The following is a 20,916-nucleotide window of genomic DNA, read 5'->3' on the forward strand; positions in this document are numbered from 1 at the left end:
CGATCAGTGACTCATGATAAAAAGGGAAAGTACTATTTTCTGTGTGCGTGCGAGTGTGTTTGTGGGTATGTATCAGAGTGTGTGTGTATGTGACTGTGTCAAACTGCACGTGCGTGTTTGGTGAGTGTAGAATGTCAGAGGCTGGACTGGAGTCGACACCAAAAACGTAAGAGGAAGAAAACCCAGGAGGATGTCAGAAGAGTCGACACAGAGGCAGGAAGAAGACCACCAGCAGTGAGTTGATCTTTCTCTTTGGCTTTGGACTGTCGTGTTTGAAACGTTTGAAAAGAATCAAGCATGTGCTGTCTTATGACGAATGATCTTTATGGTGGATGCGGTTATTTTGAGGACTCATTTTGAAGTTTGAAGGTCATGATGGACATGTTTCGGTTAAAACGGTGTGTGTGGCCTCTCCTGTTGTCCATGCTTATTAGGGTGCTGGACTAAATACGCGACCAATGAATCCTCTTCAACCATCGCGTAGATAAAGAAATGACAGATGTTTCAACTGTAGAGCAGAGACCTCTTCTTGGTTTACTGCTGGTCAAGTTAAGGATGCGTCTCTGAACCTGCTGTTGTTGAAATGTATGTCCGAGCAGACACATTAGGACTTGGTGTTCTTGATTTTGTTTGTGTTGAGCACTGATTTGCAGACCACACTAACTGAGATTGTAAATATTAGTGGTAAGACTACGTGCATGTAGTCATTCAGATTAGTTGATCTATTTTGCGTGTGTTTTGAGTTGAATTCAGTTGAAATGAACAAGGGTTTTAGAGAACAGCATTGTTTCAAAGGCAAGTACAGGACAGTACCAAGCCTTTCCGATCAGTTCCTCTCCCTTTTCATTGAAACAGATACTGCTGTGGGTGTTCTTTTACAGATCTTTCTGCAATTATCCTTTAGCAACATCAACATCACTATCAAAGAGCTTTACTTTAGTAACTTTTGTAAGTATTTACATACCTTGTGTCATTAATGATAGCTTTGCCCCCCCCCCCCTCCCCTGAATTTTGCAGTGGACTTTACCCACACAATCCTTCCCTGCAAGGCCACACTAATCTAAGCGTCTGTTTCCTGCAGGAATCAGTAAACAGCCCACAATCTGACTGGCTACCAGCAAACAGCACACATTGATAAAGAGAGCAAGTGGAACAGAGCCAGGGAGAAAGAGAGAGATTTATATTGAGCATACTGCCTTCAGCCCAAACGCTGAGTGAATCAAAGCTAATGAGTTTAAGCTCACCCTCCACTCCTCTCCCTTTTATCCTCCACCTCCTCCTCATTCGACTACGTTCCCACTGAGCTGCGCAGCAGTCGGGCTCTTGTCCAACTAAGTGACATTTCAACCACACTGGAAGATCCACAGCCACATTTACTCACTCTGAGAAAATGTCACCATAACTCAGTGTTATGTGAGAATGAATGAACATCCTACACACTGTCTCTCCGTCTCTCTCTTCTTCTATCGCTTCTTTTTTCTCTCCTAGTGTCAGGACAGCTTTGAGGGATGGCGAGTGTTTCTTGGTAGAATCACATTGTTTTCGTCTGTGTGTCCATGTTGTTCCACACAAAAGCTGATTACAAGATACAGAACCAGTCAACCATCAAACAAGACACAGAGTGAGGTCTCTCGTAGTCCTGACCAGTTCTCCTATTCTCCTGACCAGAGAACAGGTGTGCCAAACCACCTGAACCCTTCCTCCACACAGACAGGAAGAGGTCCCAGACTCAATTACCTACACGTATTGATGTCATGGTTGAAGCTGCTATACTTTTATCCTGCCTTTGAATGTAGCTAACCTCAAATTGTTTTCAACGTGCAGTTCACATGCAGTTCAGCATACTGTATTTGCATGTACAGTCATTTAGCAGACACCCTTATCCAGAGCGACTTACAGTAAGTACAGGGACATTTCCCCCCAATGCGGTGAAGTAGGGTGAAGTGCCTTGCCCGAGGACACAATGTCATTTTGAAGCGGCCGGGAATCGAACCGGCGATCTTTAGATTACTAGCCTGATTCCTTAACCGCTCAGCCACCTGACTCCCTATTTACTGGAAAGCAGTAGTTCACAGTTCAGAACTGGGAGAGGAGGAGTCATCGTGGCTCATCCAGCGTGATGGTTCACTGCTGGCGGTGGTACTGCTGGCTCGCTCAGCGCTGCGTAAAGAGGCAGCTGGGGTTTGGCTCCTGGGTGGGAGGCCAGCACAGGCTCTCTGTCAGCATGCTGCATGTCAGACACCATTAGTGATAGATAAGGGCCTGAGCCGGGTCATGTTCCCCTGGCTGCTCTGGCCAGGCCCGGACCCAGTTCACTGTGTGTGTGTGTGTGTGTGTGGGGTGTGTGTGTGTGTGTGTTGGTTGGGTGGGGGGGGTGGGGGGGTGGGGGGGGGGGGTATGCCGGGTTTCTCAAAGCCCTAAATCTGCCCAGCGTCAAATATTAACTGCAGCACAAACAGAGCAGTGGCAAACATGAGTCCAAGTAAACATACGCACACACACACGCATGCATATGTGCACACACACATTCATGCCAGTAGTCGTGGCTAGCTCCAATGATAATGACTACGTGATAACGTGAGTTTAAGAACGTCCTTAAAAACAAGAAGACTCTGAATTCTTCACTTTGTAGACAATTCCTCTCCAACGTATGCCAGGGGACGTTTGATTCCCCGCATTCCTTCACAATGCTCCTTTCCCACAAAAACCCAGACTCAGGTGGGTGATTATTAAGCACAGATCCTCCCAGCTGCTTTCCAGGCCACCTTTCCAGGCCAAACCTGGAAGCCCAGACCCTCAGGGACAGGCCCCCCATCGAATAGACATCACACTGCCCCCCCCCCCTCCCCCCCACGCCTCATCTTCCCTCTGAACTCCGGGCCAGGACCATCTGTTTGGACGCGAGTCACCATCTCTCTCCCCTTCTCACACTTTACTTGGTTGGCCCTGGTCTCCGCTGCTGTTTCCCCCCGGACCAGCGAGGCATCGCAGAGCTCAGCTGCGTCGCTCCGCTCACAAAGCGCTAACCTCGGAGAGACACGGAGAGGCCAGCGTAAAAATAACCAGTGACATCACAGCTTAGGAGACCTGCGAACACTGCTATAAAGGAATGTTGTGGAAAGTTTGAGATATGTTCCGGCTGTGGATCCATGGTGTTTTGTGAGTGAATGTGTGTGTGTGTGTGTGTGTGTGGATTCAATGAGAGTTAAGGGAGCATGTGTCTTCTGTACAGATGAGAGAGTGGAGCGAGGCAGAGATGTCCATGACTGCGGGTGGCTACCTCACCAGCTCTGAGGGATACGGCACCACAGAGCCTCTGCAGTACTACGGTAAGTCTCCCCTGGCTTGACTCACGCCGCAAAGGTACTTGGTTTTGAGGTGACCGAATAGAACGCTGGTCCTCTTTCTTCATTCACACCACGACACGATGCATTGTGTTGCCTTGTTTTGTCTTGAGAAGGATGTGTACGTTTTATACTCTTTGATGCTTTTCTTGTCTCCAGTCCCCTTCGACAGTTATTTGAGTTTAGACGAGGTTTTGACTTTAGTTCTACAGTATAGAGTAAGTCTCGGTGGTTAGAGCATTTCAAATGTATGTCGCTTTGGGGAAAAGTGTCTGCTAAACAAATATATTATTATTGCAATAGTTTAGCAGATGTTACCAGGGTTAAATCTCTTACAAGTTCATTTCACAGTTTGTTCTCTGGTCACAATGCTCAATTGAAAATGAGTTTACAATGTCCAAAACACAGGATGCTAACCAAGAATCTTTTGAGTGGGGAAAAAGTGACTATTTATAAAGAAGAGCTGGGACCTGGCCCAATCTCTCAGAGACGTTCTGTAGTCTCCACTCCAAGCAGGGATGAACATCAGGACATGATGGGGGGTAGCGTTCACTAGCATGAGGAACGGAGGGGAGGCAGGAAAGTGTTTACACAGCGCTAAAATGGTTTACAAACAGACCTCACCACAGCTTTGTCAACCAGCAAGGAGTCAACCCAGCCCCCCTAGTCTCACCATGACAGGAAACATCTGGAAGAGGAGAGAGAGAAGACGTGATGGAGGAGGATGTGGGAGGTGAGGGGGGGGGGGGGGGGGGTTGGGGGAGGGGGGGGGGGTGCAGGCTGTATTTCGATAGTTGAAGTGGCAACCTCACTTTGACAGGTTGTCCAGACCTCTGGTGTGAAAGAAGGAATGAGTGAGAAGATGTGAGAGACGATAGGAAGGATGAATGGAGAGCTCTGGAGAGGGAGACAAGAGGAAGGAGTGAGAGGGATGAAAGGAAAAAATGCTGAAGTGAGGAGGTGAACACTATCCCAGGTCAAGGAGAGGTTCTGGGGGTCGTTGTGATGGTGTGTGTCAGGACGCCAATCACGCTGTCCCGTGAATAAAGAAGACACCATTTGAGCGTGACGTCGTCGAGCCAGAACACCAGAGAGGTAGAAGATAACATCACGTTCCTGTGGCCTCACGTGTCGAAGAATATCGAAGAAAATATCAACGCTTTAATTTCACATGCTGATTTCGGTGAAGGGGACTGAAGCAGATGTACAGCCAGAGGCGACACATGTTCCCTCTGTGGAAACAAGCCTCCATAGCTCTTCCAGTCACCCCAACATGCTCAAACAGACACTGAGCTGAACTGCCATAAAACACAATAAAAATAATAACAGGGAATCATAAAAATCCTAAACAGCACTGTAACCTCTCAGCTGCATCCTGTTTCCACAGTCCATACTGGTTCACAAAGTCTCGCTCCAAAGTTTATTTATTACATCCCACAGGAGCCATTAAAGACATTAGGTCACACATGAATTACATTAGATGGTGATCAAGGATCAAATTCTTCAGATGCACTTTGACTGGAAACCAGTGTGACTGAAATTGTGACCTTGGGTGACATGTTGCAATCGTTTCCTTTTTGTGCGGAACCCCTTAGGCAAGAGAATTCCATTTCACCGAGGCTGGAGCTGCTCTGAAAACACGTTTCTTACTGTTGTTCTTAACATTTACATTTAGTCATTTAGCATTTACTTATCCAGAGCGACTTACAGTAAGTACAGGGACATTCTCCCCGAGGCAATTAGGGTGAAGTGCCTTGCTCAAGGACACAACATCATTTGCCACTGCCGGGAATCAAACTAACAACCTTCTGATTAATAGCCCGACTCCCTAACCACACAGCCATTTAAACGTATGTTGCGTTTGTGTATGTGTCTTCTCATCCCATGCAGATGTGCTGGGGGACCCGCTGGGCTACCCTTACCAGGATCTCGACCTCCAGGGCTTCCCCTACAGCCAGCAGCAATACAGCCCAGTCAACGCCACCCCCTTCTCCCTCTATGGACCCCCGTCCTCCTCCTCTCCCCATCCCTGCCATTCCCCCTACCCCTACAGCTCCCACTGCCTGGAGCCTCCCAGCGAGCCCAGCCTGGATCCCCAGTGCGGGGGCCAGGGCAAAGGAGGAAGCACGGGGGTTGTGCCCCTGGTTCGGAGGACCAGGCTGGGCCACAGTGGCAGGGTGAGAGGCCAGGATGAGCTGTGTGTGGTGTGTGGGGACAAAGCCTCCGGGTATCACTACAACGCTCTCACCTGCGAAGGGTGCAAAGGTACAGAACTCACGAATGACGGTCATCCATCTGTGTCTGACCAACTGTACTCCTCCTCCTGCCCTCGTGTGCTGACCTCTGTGTGCTGACCTCTGTGTGCTGACCTCTGTGTGCTGACCTCTATGTGCTGACCTCTGTGTGCTGACCTCTGTGTGCTGACCTCTATGTGCTGACCTCTGTGTGCTGACCTCTATGTGCTGACCTCTATGTGCTGACCTCTGTGTGCTGACCTCTATGTGCTGACCTCTGTGTGCTGACCTCTATGTGCTGACCTCTATGTGCTGACCTCTATGTGCTGACCTCTGTGTGCTGACCTCTGTGTGCTGACCTCTGTGTGCTGACCTCTATGTGCTGACCTCTATGTGCTGACCTCTGTGTGCTGACCTCTATGTGCTGACCTCTGTGTGCTGACCTCTGTGTGCTGACCTCTGTGTGCTGACCTCTATGTGCTGACCTCTGTGTGCTGACCTCTGTGTGCTGACCTCTGTGTGCTGACCTCTGTGTGCTGACCTCTGTGTGCTGACCTCTGTGTGCTGACCTCTGTGTGCTGACCTCTGTGTGCTGACCTCTGTGTGCTGACCTCTGTGTGCTGACTTCTGACCCATCCACCCTCCTGTGTTCCAGGCTTCTTCCGGAGGAGCGTGACCAAGAAGGCAGTGTATCGCTGCAAGAGTGGCGGAGGCTGTGAGATGGACATGTACATGAGGAGGAAGTGTCAGGACTGCCGTCTGAGGAAGTGTCGTGCCGTGGGCATGCTGGCTGAATGTGAGAGAGAACGCCATCTTGAATTTTCCTTCTAGATCGAAAAAGGAAGAATTAATTTGTAAAACGTACCACAGAAAAACTAAATCCATAACCTAAAACAAAATCAATCAATTTAAGAACAATGCCCATGATGGTCTCAGCTAGTGGTTGCCAAGGGCTGCTGCGGTCTCGGTAACGCATCTTTCCCCCCCGTCCTCCTCAGGTCTGTTGACGGAGGTACAGTGCCAGTCCAAGAGGCTGAGGAAGGGAGCGAAGCTCAGGGGAGGGCAGGAGGAGGAGGACTGTGTGGAGAGCAGGAGCGTCACCTCCACCAGCTGGCTGCATGGACAGGTGTGCTCCTCTCCCCCCCAGAGAGGACAAATAGTTCACTAACGTCTCAATTGAATGTTTGTGAAATGGACAGCTTAACACATTTGCATTATATTCAGGTTTTTCTACGCAACTGGAAGGGTGCTTAAAATGCATCGATTTATTCCTGTGCTTATTGGCAACTTCAGTGTAGATGTATGTTTTTACTCCATAATATCACTTGGGCTCTTCTCTTCGTGTTCTCCTTCGTCTTGGTTAGTTTCGGCTCAGTCTGAAATTTCCACGGATCTGTTCCTCTGGCAGGCGTTGTCCACCAGTCTATCAAGAGAACAGCAGCACGTGCTGCATAACATGGTGGAGGCCCATCGGCAATACAGGGCCCAGGACTACACACACAGCAGGGTGGGTAACACACCACCCCCACCCCCCCCCCTTCCAGTTACCGCTAACGACAGTTGCCGTGTCCGTTGTGAGTTTAGGCAGCGATCGAGTAGCTGATCGCTTTCTTGGTGTCATGATCATCATAAGCTTTATTTCGGACACTTACCCTACTAGGTCCACAGATTAAAAGACAACATACAGACAAACATATAATAAAGTCACGAGGTACATCATTTTTTGAGGAGGCTCAGACACCAGTGAGTCCACAAAAAGTATCGTACTGAACCTAGAGCCGGATTGGTCAGTACCAGGATGATACAGTTCATAGAGTGTGTCTGTTCTGTAGGTGTTTGACTGGTCCTGTGCAGACGGAAGTGGAGACAGACTAGCTGAGGCCGTCTCTCTTCCCTCTCAGAGACTGCTGCATTTTGCCAAATGTCTACCTGGTCAGTCCCCCATCATGCTTTCACTTCTCGAGTTTTGCTTGTGGAGGAGACGCTCTCTGCTGCCCCTCCGACTGAAATCTGATGTTCTCGTAGGGTTCGATCTTCTGGACTTTTCGGACCAGAACACTCTGCTCTCCAGCTGCTCTGTAGAGGTCATGTTCCTCATGTCAGCTCAGCAGTTTTCCCAGAACCCAGCAGGACCCAGCCCAGGTGGGTCTATTGGTGTTTGAGGAAGGTGTTGTCCAGAATAATGTTGGTCAAGGATGCAAGATGGCGATAGGGGGGGTCACGTGGAAAGAGAGCATTTGTGCCCAAAGGTGAATTGTGAATTCCCTTTCTCAGCGGCACTACAACCTTTCAACATCTCAACTCATCACTGGCTGAAAACGTTAGAATCAAAGGAAAACATACACAGCGGTACTTCAATGAACTGTGGTAAGGCAAAAGACCCAAACATCCTTGGGAAAAAAAAAGGACTTATAATAAAAAAGGACAACTAATCTTTAGAGCTACACACACTGGTCTGAGAGAAGTGTTTGTGTGTGTGCGTGTGCGTGCAGGAGTCAGTGAGGACCTCCTACGACCAGTCCTCAACTTCTTCCACAGTATGACAGCTCTGGGGGTGACAGAGGCTGAATACTCTTTACTCACCGCGACATCACTGCTCTGCTCAGGTGAGACCAGCTCTCCACAACCATCACGCCTTCACACGGCAACCCACAAACCTTCAGGCGTCTCATGCTCTGAACTCGCATCGGGTCTCTCCATCCCCCCCCCCCGCCAGACCGCGCCTCGCTGCGGGCTGTGGCCTGCGTGGAGAGCCTGCAGGAGCTGATCCTGGAGCTGCTGTCTAGGGTGTGTGGGGCCCACGGCGGAGCTCCGGTGTGTGGGGCCCACGGCGGAGCTCCATCCAAGGGCCCGGGCCCTGCAGGGCAGCAGCGGTTCGCCCGGCTGCTGGGGAGGTTGACAGAGCTGCGGACCCTACGACACAACCACCTCACCCTGCTCCGACCGCAGCAGCCCTGACACTGCCTGGGAGGGGGAGCTTCTCTGCTTTGATTTGGGTGATTTTGTATGTGCTATATATAGTGAGTACGAAAGATTTTAAAGAAATATTATTGGCCTGTTTATTATTGACATACTTAGCATTTTTTTTTTTGTATTTTTACTTTTGTCACATGGTTTTAGTTATCATAATGAAGAATACTGGTCAATAAAAAGTTTTTTTTTGTCAGACGACTGCTGTAACTTTGCATTTCTTTTACTACATAAGAAGCACATGTACAACATACAACTCTGTCTCTTCAAAATAACATTTATTTCCCCACATGAGAAAATACTGATTCAGACAAGGTATTTGGCAGGTAAGTAAAATCTGCAGTTTGTACAAGCATAGAAGTATTCTATTCTTCTAATTTCTTGACAGGGTTTGGGATTCCAGAAACGACTCAACAATAAATATCTCTTTCTGTGCTTTGTGGTGGGCTAAAAGGTCAATCTGGACTAAAACTGCTGACAGTACAGGCTAACCCCTGAATCAAACATCTGAAAACCCCAACAGTCGTGGCTGTACGTCTTAAAAACCTCATTCAATAGCTTAAATAACAGATTTAATTCTCACCTTCAACCAATATATAACTGTATTTCTATATTTCTGTCTTCCATAAATAAATTACATTTCTCTGTATCAAAAAAATGAGAATTTATATATAAAGAACCATAAGCCATTGTATTGTGTTATACAGATGCACATACAATTAGCTGACTTTAAGGACAAGCTGAATACACTCTGTTGCAAGTAAATAATATTTTTTTTTACAAGTATATACAGCTTATTAACTCATGGGTGATTGAATTCGCATTTAAAAAATAGCGACTTTAAATTAGATCAAGTGTGATATACACAGACATATATACACAAGTGTCTTTACAATTTACAAGTGGTTTTGAAAAAACGTTAAAATGTAAAAAGCTATTGTAAAAAAAGATGGCAGTAATCCATTCATACGTCTTCCTTGTTTCATATAAATATGATAATCTCTTAAAACCTTTTGATTTCTTGGCAGTAACGTCATACAAAAAGGTTTGTAGAATTCTTTAAATTTTGATCAAACCACCACAGCTTAACCTATCCTATCTGCTCGCATCCAGACAGCATTTGCAGACCTCTAAAATCTCTTAGGGGGCAGTAATGCAATCTCAGGAAGGGGGGGGGGGGGGGGGGAAGGGGGTTTACACATTGGATACCTAAAAATAATTCATCTTCACCGCCAAGGCATGAGCCCACCATTCTCTTTGGGAGAGTAGTTGTTTGGTATTGTGGTACTAACAGACACCCAGCCTGAAGCCTGGGTCGTGCGCCAGACTCCTCAACACAACTAATCAGATCTCAGAGCGCTGGGATGGGTGCATCCGGTTGCGCCAAGCGGGCCAATTACACCCATCTGGTCGTATGAGATCTATGGGGAGTGTTCCGTTCTGCTGGGTGGGTGGGTGGGTGGGGGCTGAAGGGGTCTGGAGGAGAGGCAAAGGAAGCCGTAGATCTCCAAGTCGAAGCGCGGTCAAGATGGCCGCCACTCTACAGGTAGTTAGAGGCGACGAAACCGTGCTGGTGACTGACTCGGCTCTGGTGGATCATGGCGCGGTCGTACGCCACCTGGACCGACTTGCGGATGCTGGTCTTCCTGCCCTCCATCACGCGGAGCTTGTCTGCAGTCTCGTCCACGCCCAGCGGCGTCACCTTGTCCCTCGGTAACCACTGCCTGTGGAGCAGGGGGTGGGGGGGGGGGGGGGGGGAGGGTCAGGCGGCATCGACACCCTCTGCATCGCACAGCACTTCCACACGCGCGCAGCACTTCCACACGCGCGCAGCACTTCCACACGCGCGCAGCAGCACTTCCACACGCGCAGCAGCACTTCCACACGCGCAGCAGCACTTCCACACGCGCAGCAGCACTTCCACACGCGCAGCAGCACTTCCACACGCGCAGCAGCACTTCCACACGCGCAGCACTTCCACACACGCAGCAGCACTTCCACACACGCGCAGCACCTACATACTTCACATTAGGCGGTTAATCATGTCCGTACAGCTACAGGCATGGCAGCAACGCCGGCGGGACGTGCATATACCCGAGCGACTAAGACAACTTTTATTAAAAGATGGGTGAACACCAGCGACTCACCAAGTCCTCGTTGTAATAAATAAAAAAAGGAGGGATACATATCGACCTGAGACAGAGTTCCTAACACGAGCGGACTAGAGACTCACCACGTCCTCTTGTTGTCGAAGAAGAGCACCAGGAAGAGGGGCTCCCCGGCCTCCTCCTGCCTCTGCTCCCCCAGCTGCAGAACCTCTTTGGGGGGCACGGGGATGGGCACCCCGTTGTGAAACATGCCATCCTGGGACATCTCTGGGTCTATGATCTGGACCGAAGGAGGGACGGTTAGGTCTGCTCTAGCGCGATGGGAGCATTTATCCTCTCGTTTTCTTTTTGTTGCGGGAGCGTTTAAAAACAAAAAGCACTGCACATTGTAAAAGTATTTATCCAAAAGCCTAATCCTACCCTGAATGAACACACTGATGTGTGTGTGTATGAACTCACCAGAGCAGGGTAGGAGGGGTAACCACGACACTTGGCCCAGACCAGGTCCAGAGGCTCCAGCTCAGTCTCCTCCTCGTACGGCAGGATGCTGTTCACTGCGCGCACGCACGCACGCACGCACGCACGCACACACACACACACACACACACACACACACACACACACACACACACACACACACACACACACACACACACACACACACACACACACACACACACACACACACACACACACACACACACACACACACACACACACACACACACACACACACACACACACACACACACACACACACACACACACACACACACACACACACACACACACACACACACACACACACACACACACACACACACACACACACACACACACACACACACACACACACACACACACACACACACACACACACACACACACACACACACACACACACACACACACAGAGCGTGAGTTGTCTTCTTCTCATTTCATGTATTTTAATATTTAGTTTTTTTACTGGGGGAAAGATTGTCTGGTATGTTCCCCCTCCCCCATTTCAGGACGAGTCTTGACAATGTTACATAACTAGAAATAACTCTTTTTTGGGGGGGGGGGGGGTAACAAATATGAAACGATTTTGCAAAAACGTACAAGCTGCTGCTTCGTTTTCTTGCCGTGTTATATACTCCTCTGTGGCGTACCTGCACCAGTGTAGTCAGAATCCCCGTTCACCGTCTCCAGAATGGGGACTTTGGACAGCGCTGGTTTCCCCAGACTCTTTTTGGGTGGCGACCTTATACTGGAGAACAGGACAAATCAGTCAGACGGCTGAGCGGTGAGGGAGTCGGGCTAGTCATCAGAATGCCAAAATGACCTTGTGTCCTTGGGCAAGGCACTTCACCCTACTTGCCTCGGGGGGAATATACCTGTACTTACTGTAAATCACTCTGGATAAGAGCGTCTGCTAAATGACTAAATGTAAATATAACATCATCACTACGATTAAACTATACTAGGATTTAGGTTTCTACACCGTTTTTAAAAGAGCGTCTTGATGCATCAAGACACTAGATTAGGTTCACGTACAGTTTATGTCAAGAGAAAAAGGTGTGGAAGTGTGATAAAGAAGGTGTTACATTTGTTTGTGGAGGATTGGACAGGGGCTGCAGTCTGTATCCGAGTTGTCATCTTTGTGCTTTCTGAACCCGTTGGTGAGTCCTGAGAGAGACAGGGAACCACTCAGACAACTCAAAAGAAATCCCGAGCCAACATTTGTTTTAATTTAGACACCCTGTTAAACTCTCTTTGAGGGAGAAGAAATGACCCAAGCAACGATCGAGGAAAGTTAACGATCCATGACCAACTCACCACTCTCCAGTGCATGGTTAGGCGTCTTCTCCAGCTCGCTGTCAGAGTCCGGGCTCAGGCGATCCGGCGAGGGCGGTGCTGGGCTCTTCTGAGGGGTCTTGGTGGGTGTGGACAGAGGGGTGCTGACAGCAGAGCTGGGGGTAGGGGGGGCACTGCTGGCGTTCCCGTTCACCAAACCTCCATCTTTCTCCCTGAACAGCTTGGCTCCGTTCTTGGCCTTCTTGAAGAGCACGGAGGTCCTGCGTCCGACGCCTCCCGTGGCGGGTTGCAGAGGGGCGGGCCGCGGGGGCGTGTGCTCCGCCAGCCCGTTGGCCACCGCCGGCCCTCCGACGTGCAAACCCGGCGACGGCGGGTCCTCAGTTTTCTTAGTGCAATTTTTGTTCCCTGAATCGGCGGGCGTCGAACCTCCGTCGGAGCTCTCGCTGTCCAGCTTCAGGCGCTTGCACGGACGGCCCGAGGTCCTCGGCTCTCCCGTGATTGGCCGCAGGGTGGGCGGTTCCAGGGGCGGGTCGCCATGCCGGGGGGGCGGGGCCAAAGCAGTAGGCTCAAGTGTCGGGGGAGGGGTCGACTTGAGGTCCTCTGAAAAGGGGGAACGGAACATGTCAAACTCTTTTGCTTCTTGAACGCTCACCGTTCAAGCATGAATATTCATTTAGTATGCAGTGTGTAATGTCAAATGTTCTAGAGTATTTGCACTGGAAAATGATGTGAAATTTTCAATGTTCTTTTCCTTTTTTGGGGACTATTTTAATCAAAACAAAAAAATACAAAATAAATAATACTTCACAGTTGTCTAATATCATTTCAGGCTGTGACTAAAAGTCTGAAAAATAAGTAGAATGATGAGTTTGCACTCAAAACTCTCACAGTAGATACACACAAGGACTCCAAGGAACCAAGAAGTCACACCATCAGTGACGGTATGAATAATAAGTCTTTATTTTTACACAGAGCTCATTCGGCAGCTCTCAACAAAAGCAACCGTGATTTCCACTTCCTGTCCGTGGTGAGTATCCCTGATTAAACCGTTTAACCCCTTAAGAGCGACTACACCGGTGTCAGGGTGGGATGGGTCATGACATGTGTGGCCAATGGAGTGGTAGAGTCTATGAAGGGATGCAGAGAGGTGAGAAGGAAGTGTCAGTGCACTTGGAGAAGGGTTGTGAGGCAACCATGGCTAACAAGACTCTATGGGACCCAACTTACTAGACTGGAGACAGTGGTGTGCTTTGGGTTGGTGCGTGGGGGGGGGACCCTGGCTCAATTACCTGAGGACAATGTTCGGTTAGCTCATGTATGCAACTGTTCTCCGTCCATCAGTTCACAACAGCCTGTTTGTTTTTTCTTTTTTCTTTAGCTGTAATGTACCACATGGGATACAGGTTGACTTTATCCTCCCACCTTTATCAGAAGACGACTTCTCGGCGTCGGCCTTGTCCTCGTCCTCCTCCTTGACGTCCCCGTTGAGCAGCGAGTGACGGTGGTGCTGGCCCTGCCGGTAGCGCACGTTGTTGATCTCTCGGCGGAGCAGGCGGATGCGTCGCGTGCGGGCGCCGCTGCCCCTCATGGAGGTCACCACGTCCAGCTTGTCCAGCAGGCCCTTCAGCTGCTCCTCCACTGACATGTGCAGGCGGTTGGCCGGGTCCAGCAGGCTGTCCACTGCGGAGGGAGATAACAGCGTCAGCTCCTGACTCAGGAGGTGCTACTTGCTCTGAACGGTTACATCTCGACAGCTTCCGAAAATAGCCTTCGCTGAAGAGAGTGTTCGCAAACTCGAGCCTCAAAAGAGAAAATCACAACTAAGTGATGAATCTTAAAGGATTAGCGGCACACGTATCGCTAAATCTTCTGACCAGAGACTATTTTTAGAGGAGTCTCGTGTCTATCACAGCAGCTGTACCACAAACTCCTCATTCTCTCTCTCCTGCCTCCACTCCTGCCTCCACTCCTGCCTCCACTCCTGCCTCCACTCCTGCCTCCACTCCTGCCTCCACTCCTGCCTCCACTCCTGCCTCCACTCCTGCCTCCACTCCTGCCTCCACTCCTGCCTCCACTCCTGCCTCCACTCCTGCCTCCTCTCCTGCCTCCTCTCCTGCCTCCTCTACTGCGTCCTCCTGTCCCATTAACTCACCGTCCTCCCAGGTGCAGCTGTAGAAGTCGTGTTTCTGGGGAGACTCCAGCAGGTGCATGCCAGAGTCCAGGTCCAGGCCCGTGTTCTGGGCCTGGCGCTGGGCGTGGCGCAGGATGGCCCCTCCCAAGTCTCGGAGCCGCTGGCCGGCGCGGTGGAACACGGTGTCCTTGCCGTTGTACAGCAGGCAGTTGGACACCATGAGGTTGAAGTCGGTCTCCAGGTCGGCCAGCGTGCGATAGCCGTGGGCCTCCAGCTTGGAGCGCATGGTGGAGAAGTCCATGGGCTGGCTGACAAACTCCAGGTAGTCCGGCACCTGGGGACACACAGGAGTGAGAGCTTGTTAAGGCCAGTTCACACTGCCTCAACAATGTCAAATAATGTCCAACAAACACCAAATCTACTGTTGGCTGTTGGGTTTAGAATGTTTGGGAAGATATTGTTCAAGTTCAACTTTATTTATATAGCAAATTTACAAACAGCCACACGGCTAGGCCAAAGTGCTTCACAGTGCGTTTGACAATTACACATACACTTAAAAAAACATAACAGCCATTTTCCCACTGTCCAACACAGGCCAATACATCAAACCAACACAACCCAACAACTGGTGACTGTTGGCGTGAACTGACCTTTAGTGATAGATTTACATACATGGCCGGCAAAGAACTAAGCTAAGCTCAGTGGAAACACTGGTCATTCCTAGATGCATGTAAAAGGACATTTTATTCTTATTCTAATACCCAGTGTCAAATAAGAGCTATTATATACAGTTTCCGAACATCCAGTGTCAAATTAAGACCACGCTTTAAAGCAACACAGCAAAAACAGTGTGACTTCGGAAAAACCGACATCGGTCCATCGACTCAACGCCTCGCTAACTGTCGCCTCACCTCTTTGACGTCTACGGGTTCTGAGAAGATTTGGGCGTTGTCTTTCTCCTGCAGCTGGTCCAGCGTGGAGCGTAGGAGAACCAGCACAGGGGTTAACTGCAGTTCCAGGGCCGCTTGCTGGAGCTTGAGCTGGGGCAGGGAGCAGAGGAACCCACATGAGACCACAAGAGAGAAGCTGGCACAACCAAACACTGTTTCCCAAAAGAACTTTTTTTGAATGTCAAACTGATCGTATTACAGACAAGGAAGTGTGGTAACGATCTACCCTTTATTAAAAATCCACCCCCTCCCCCCCCTCTCCTCCTCATATAGTCATTGTTCATACCTGCTCCCTCACCCCCCTCTCCTCCTCATATAGTCATTGTTCATACCTGCTCCCTCCCCTCCCCTCTCTTCCTCATATAGTCATTGTTCATACCTGCTCCCTCTCCTCCTCATAGTCATTGTTCATACCTGCTCCCTCCCCTCTCCTCCTCATATTGTCATTGTTCATACCTGCCCCCCCCCTCTCCTCCTCATATAGTCATTGTTCATACCTGCTCCCTCTCCTCCTCATATAGTCATTGTTCATACCTGCTCCCCCCCCCTCCTCTCCTCCTCATATAGTCATTGTTCATACCTGCTCCCTCCCCTCCTCTCCTCCTCATATAGTCATTGTTCATACCTGCTCCCTCCCCTCTCCTCCTCATATAGTCATTGTTCATAGCTGCTCCCTCACCCCTCCTCCTCATATAGTCATTGTTCATACCTGCTCCCTCCCCCCTCTCCTCCTCATATAGTCATTGTTCATACCTGCTCCCTCCCCCCTCCTCTCCTCCTCATATAGTCATTGTTCATACCTGCTCCCTCCCCTCTCCTCCTCATATAGTCATTGTTCATACCTGCTCCCTCTCCTCCTCATATAGTCATTGTTCATACCTGCTCCCTCTCCTCCTCATATAGTCATTGTTCATACCTGCTCCCTCTCCTCCTCATATAGTCATTGTTCATACCTGCTCCCTCCCCTCTCCTCCTCATATAGTCATTGTTCATACCTGCTCCCTCCCCTCTCCTCCTCATATAGTCATTGTTCATACCTGCTCCCTCCCCTCTCCTCCTCATATAGTCATTGTTCATACCTGCTCCCTCTCCTCCTCATATAGTCATTGTTCATACCTGCTCCCTCCCCTCTCCTCCTCATATAGTCATTGTTCATACCTGTTCTCTCTTCAGTTTCTCCCTCTTGCGGATGAGTTCCACCAGCAGCCGTGCTCGTTCCAGGTCGTGTCGCAGCTTCTGCCAGTACCTCAGCTCCTCTCTCACAGCCGACACCTTCTCGTCCACCTCCGGCTGTCCAAACAACACAGAGGCCACAGTTGGAGATAAACTACACACTGACAACACTGGGGGGGGGGGGGGGTACTAGCATGTTTTCAAATCTGATCTGTTTTATTGGTGCAGCCCTATTTAAATTAGAGTAGCCTCTCTTTTAAAGAATTGCGACAAACGGTTTTACAGACGCCCATCGACCCCCCCCCCAGCACTCCAGAACCAGGCAAAAACCTTGCTGGGGGGGAATTGTTTTATGCTACTTAGTAGTTACAACAACATGCGTGTCATTCAGCACACAGTCTTCTCAGTGATCAAGAAGCTCAGCTCTGCACTTTCAGACGACGGACCCGCGTGACTCTGGGGAAAGCGTGACCTCTGACCTGTTCGGTGTTCCTTGGAGGTTGGACGTGCGCATGCACCCGTCTGATGAGAGGCACCCCGCTCCTCGACTGCCGTTTCAGCAGCCAGTAGTTGTGCAACCGCTGCATGAACTGGCTCTTCCTCTGGAACAGGATGCCTTTGCAGATGATGTTTAACCTTTGCGGAGAGACAGACAATCTTATCCTACGACCATCCAGCACACTTTCTCTCTCACACACATCAATTATTGTAAACGTTGGAAGGATTCTATCATTCGCAGACCACTCATTGACAATTTGTACTCAAGTGTTGGATATGATATGTTTATAACAAGCTTGTGTAACTTGTCTGGTGAGATTATAGTTTGTTTGCACACCAGATCTCTCACTCAGACAGACCTGTGTGTGGGGATCTGGGGTACGGTAACCATGGGAGACGCCGCCCTGCGAGCCGCCGCCTCAGCAGCCTTCTTCCCTTTCCTCTTGCCCTCCGCGGCCTCCTTCTTCTTACTCCTCTTCTGCACCGCAGGGGCCACGGGGGTGTAGGCGCTGCGCCCGCGACTGGCCCTACCCCTGCCGCCCACCACCCTCCCCTCGCCGTCCTCCTCGTCCGACGCCGGCTCCTGCCCCGGGGGCGAGTGCGCCTCGCAGAACGCCGTCTTCTTCACCGAGAAGGTGGTGCCGTTGACGTTGGTCTCGCGCACCGGGTCGATCTTCATGAAGAGGCCGGCGCGCTGGGCGCAGGTGACGTGGAACGCTGTGTAACAGTTGGCCTTGTGGCACTGGATGGAGGCACCTCGGCCCTTCTGCTTGCACAGGTAGCAGGTGAGCTTCCAGCGGGCCGAGGGGATGTTGTCCACCCCCTCCACGGGCTCCAGGAACACCGTGTTGGCGAAGCACACCTCGGGGATCCAGATGGCGCACACCACGTGCGCCCAGCGGCTGTCGCTGGTCTGCTTGAAGGCGCCGCCGCGGTTGGGGCAGAGCACGCAGTCCACGGGCCGCTGCGGAGACTGCAGGCAGCAGCGGCACAGCCACTGGCCCTCCGGGACGTAGGGCACGCCGTAGCACTCCTGGTGCACGGCCAGGTTGCAGGCGTCGCAGAACAGGATGACGTTGCTGTTGAGGCACTCGTCGTCCAGGCACACGCAGCAGAAGGCGTCCTCGTCGATGGCGCTCTGCGACGGCGCCCGGCTGCGCGCCTCCCGGTACGACTCCTCCTCCAGCCTGTCTACCAGCAGCTCAAAGGTGTCCGGGGAGATGGCCGAGTTGCCCTCCGACGCCCTCTTGGAGTTGACCATCTCCAGCCAGGCCGCGTCCTCCTCGTCCATGTCGTACTCCGCCTCGGCCTCCTGCTCCTCCGAGGAGCGCTCGATGTAGCGGTAGTACGCCGTGGGCAACGGGGCCACCTCTGCCGGGGTAAAGGTCTCCAGCACGCGGAAGGAGGGCTCGGGGAGAGCCGTGAGGTGCCCGTGTGAGGAGTGGGTCTTGTCATTGGCGCAGTGTTTCTGGGCGGAGGTGGAAGTCGGGGACGAGGTGGAGGAATGTTTGGAGTCTTTCCTGCGTCCTCGGGGAGCGGGGGTTTTGCGGGTTCCGGGTTGGGGGCTCGCCGGGGCGAAGGGCTGCTCGCTGTTCTCCTTGTTGCTGTTGCACTCGGCGATGTCCTGCGCCGTCATCTCGTCCTCCGTGATGACCGTCATGGGGTCGAGGATGGAGATGCGGTGGAGACGGCCGTCCAGGTCCACCTCCACCACCTTCTGCGCCTGCGAGTAGGTCAGGGTCTCGCGGGTGGGGGATGCTTTGAGGCTGTAGGGAGAGGGGGAGCGAGGGCGTGCCCCGCCCCGACCCCCACCCCGCCCCCCGACCACTCCACCATCAGATCTCCGACCTCCTCCTCCCCCTCCTCCTCCACCGGCCAGCTGACCCCTCCGCCGTGGCTTCCTCATGGGCCTCCGACCAGCCCTCCACGCTGCTGCAACTAGACAGGACGAGGGATAAGACACACCTGGAGTTGACAAATCAACAACTTTATATGTCAGCGGCACAGCCTGTGAGATGAAACCCAACATGTAAATGCTTTAAAACAACATGCAGAGAATAAGCTACACTATTCGTACAGCCGTACGATCAAAAGTTGACTGTAAAAGGCTGTAAATGTCCAACAGCTGGAGAAAACTTTGTGCTAGCCAACAAATGCATTCTCGTTGACATGCCTCTAACTGCATTACCAATGGATTTTTAATGTATGTGTAGTGTCTGCGAGTGTCTAATATTATAGAATGAGCATGTGGATTTAGATCATTAAGCTAAAATTCTCTAGTTTAAGAAAAAAGCTTCAACAGAAAAGAGAGACATTTTATTTTAAATCTGACAAAGATTTTTGGGGGTCTAATAAAAGAAAATGTATCAAGGCCAAACTCGTGTGTATTGTTATTTTCATACTTTTGGAGGCGGGATCATCCAGATGACTAATTCCTTCACACTATGAAAGAGAAAAACTGAAACTGAGTTGGCAACGCGAAAGGTATAATAATTCATTTACTGGCTTTCTAGGGCCCTGGTGTCAATTGACACTGCAGTGCAATACCATGGGCAAACAAACTTACCACACAAAATAACGACTTTTCGAGACTTTAACTCATAAAACCGCTAGCAACTGAACTACATGGCCTGGTCGACACAACAAAAGTGGTGTGTCCAATCATTTAACCCAGTAATTTGATTGAGTCCTCTATGAGCCAATCGCTTGCAAGAGTTCCATTGCCAAGTGTCCTTATTTCAGAGCGAAATGTCAGCCATTTTTACCGCTTTAAAGTCAGTATTGAAAGCTCTAACATTAAACATGATAAACTAGTAAGGACGACAAATTAAGAACGACGGCAGTACAGCACGCGAAAGCTGTTGAATGAAATGGCCATTAATAGAAGAATGTCTGCAAAATCACAAAACGTATTAACTAGCTAGATGGCTGGCAAAGTAGATACAAAGTGGGTTAGCAGCAAGTATAGCTAAGCTAACCAAGCAAGCTAACTAAATACTACCACTAGCAAACTCGAAGGCTATTAAAAATGACAAGTGCATTTAAAACACAAAAATACACAACACGTTCGTAATCTATACATTCATGCCAATAAGACCGCAATTATTGGTTCTCAGCAACACATTATCTTACCTTATCTAGCTAGTAACTGACACGACCGCGGAGAAGGGAATAAACAGTTTGCACGGCAATGGCTGGTGTTGTTCGCTAGCCAAGCTAGCTTGCGCTCTATAGAGGCTGGCTTGCTCACCACTTTGGCCGTACAAGCCGGTCTATAATTGCCGTTAAAAAAGCATTTGTCTACTCAGCACTTCATTTAAGATACGAACAATGACTTCCAATACCGACGTAGAGCATAGATCGTGCAGTGTACTGAAGTTGGTTATAAATATGAGTAAGTCCACGACCTAGTTAAGATAGTGACGAGAAATGCTAGCTAGCTAGCTTCAGCTAACTGGCTATTTTGGAGCCTCGGATGTGCGCGCCGCTGTAAGCTAGTATCAGAGCGGGGCTGGCATTGAACACGCCCCTTGACAAGAACAGGCCAGCCAGACTGATATTTTTGCGCGCGGGTTTCATGGTAGACTTGATTAAAACTGTAGGCATTTAGGGAATAATGATTTTGTTTAAAATGACTGGATGGTTCGTGATCGGTCGGCTAAATTTAATGCACCCAAAGTGCACAAGGAGCAACGTGCTTACCGTTGTTCA

General features: G+C 50.2%; 2 protein-coding genes across 3 annotated transcripts; one reads left to right on the forward strand and one right to left on the reverse strand.

The window, feature by feature from the left end:
- The first annotated feature begins 121 nt into the window (after positions 1 to 121).
- nr1h5 (nuclear receptor subfamily 1, group H, member 5) lies at positions 122 to 8,746 on the forward strand. Its single transcript, XM_084680975.1, has 11 exons — positions 122 to 234; positions 3,233 to 3,329; positions 5,235 to 5,609; positions 6,234 to 6,374; positions 6,577 to 6,704; positions 6,987 to 7,085; positions 7,411 to 7,510; positions 7,604 to 7,720; positions 7,853 to 7,945; positions 8,071 to 8,184; positions 8,295 to 8,746. Exons 2-11 carry the CDS (start codon positions 3,233 to 3,235, stop codon positions 8,534 to 8,536), a joined length of 1,506 nt encoding a protein of 501 aa, XP_084537101.1. The 5' UTR covers positions 122 to 234; the 3' UTR covers positions 8,537 to 8,746.
- Positions 8,747 to 8,809: 63 nt separating this feature from the next.
- brpf3b (bromodomain and PHD finger containing, 3b) lies at positions 8,810 to 20,893 on the reverse strand. Of its 2 annotated transcripts, none has more exons than XM_084680972.1 (13): positions 20,338 to 20,893; positions 17,565 to 19,143; positions 17,187 to 17,343; positions 16,693 to 16,824; positions 15,496 to 15,624; positions 14,606 to 14,918; positions 13,876 to 14,133; positions 12,475 to 13,053; positions 12,243 to 12,324; positions 11,808 to 11,905; positions 11,116 to 11,210; positions 10,782 to 10,936; positions 8,810 to 10,272 (listed from the first exon to the last, which is right to left on the reverse strand). In XM_084680972.1, the coding sequence occupies exons 2-13, from the start codon at positions 19,109 to 19,111 to the stop codon at positions 10,089 to 10,091; spliced, it is 3,729 nt and encodes a 1,242-aa protein (XP_084537098.1). In that variant the 5' UTR covers positions 19,112 to 19,143; positions 20,338 to 20,893; the 3' UTR covers positions 8,810 to 10,088. The 2 variants fall into 2 exon arrangements, with proteins under 2 accessions (XP_084537098.1, XP_084537099.1); XM_084680973.1 differs by having other exon boundaries at positions 17,565 to 19,170.
- Positions 20,894 to 20,916: the final 23 nt, after the last annotated feature.

Source organism: Hypomesus nipponensis, chromosome 18 (assembly GCF_054491055.1).
Source record: "Hypomesus nipponensis isolate SF chromosome 18, ASM5449105v1, whole genome shotgun sequence".
Taxonomy (NCBI): domain Eukaryota; kingdom Metazoa; phylum Chordata; class Actinopteri; order Osmeriformes; family Osmeridae; genus Hypomesus; species Hypomesus nipponensis.

What these genes read in the sequence shown, in the direction of transcription:
- brpf3b (XM_084680972.1), bottom strand. Translation starts at nt 19,111, where the DNA reads ATGAGGAAGCCACGGCGGAGGGGTCAGCTGGCCGGTGGAGGAGGAGGG. An exon ending in AGAAACTGAAGAGAGAACAG is followed by an intron (nt 15,625 to 16,692) that starts GTATGAACAATG and finishes TCCCTGCCCCAG; the next exon opens with CTCAAGCTCCAGCAAGCGGC. An exon ending in CAGCTGCACCTGGGAGGACG is followed by an intron (nt 14,134 to 14,605) that starts GTGAGTTAATGG and finishes CTCCCTCCGCAG; the next exon opens with TGGACAGCCTGCTGGACCCG.
- nr1h5 (XM_084680975.1), top strand. Translation starts at nt 3,233, where the DNA reads ATGAGAGAGTGGAGCGAGGCAGAGATGTCCATGACTGCGGGTGGCTAC. An exon ending in CCCAGCAGGACCCAGCCCAG is followed by an intron (nt 7,721 to 7,852) that starts GTGGGTCTATTG and finishes TCCCTTTCTCAG; the next exon opens with CGGCACTACAACCTTTCAAC. An exon ending in CGGTACTTCAATGAACTGTG is followed by an intron (nt 7,946 to 8,070) that starts GTAAGGCAAAAG and finishes GTGTGCGTGCAG; the next exon opens with GAGTCAGTGAGGACCTCCTA.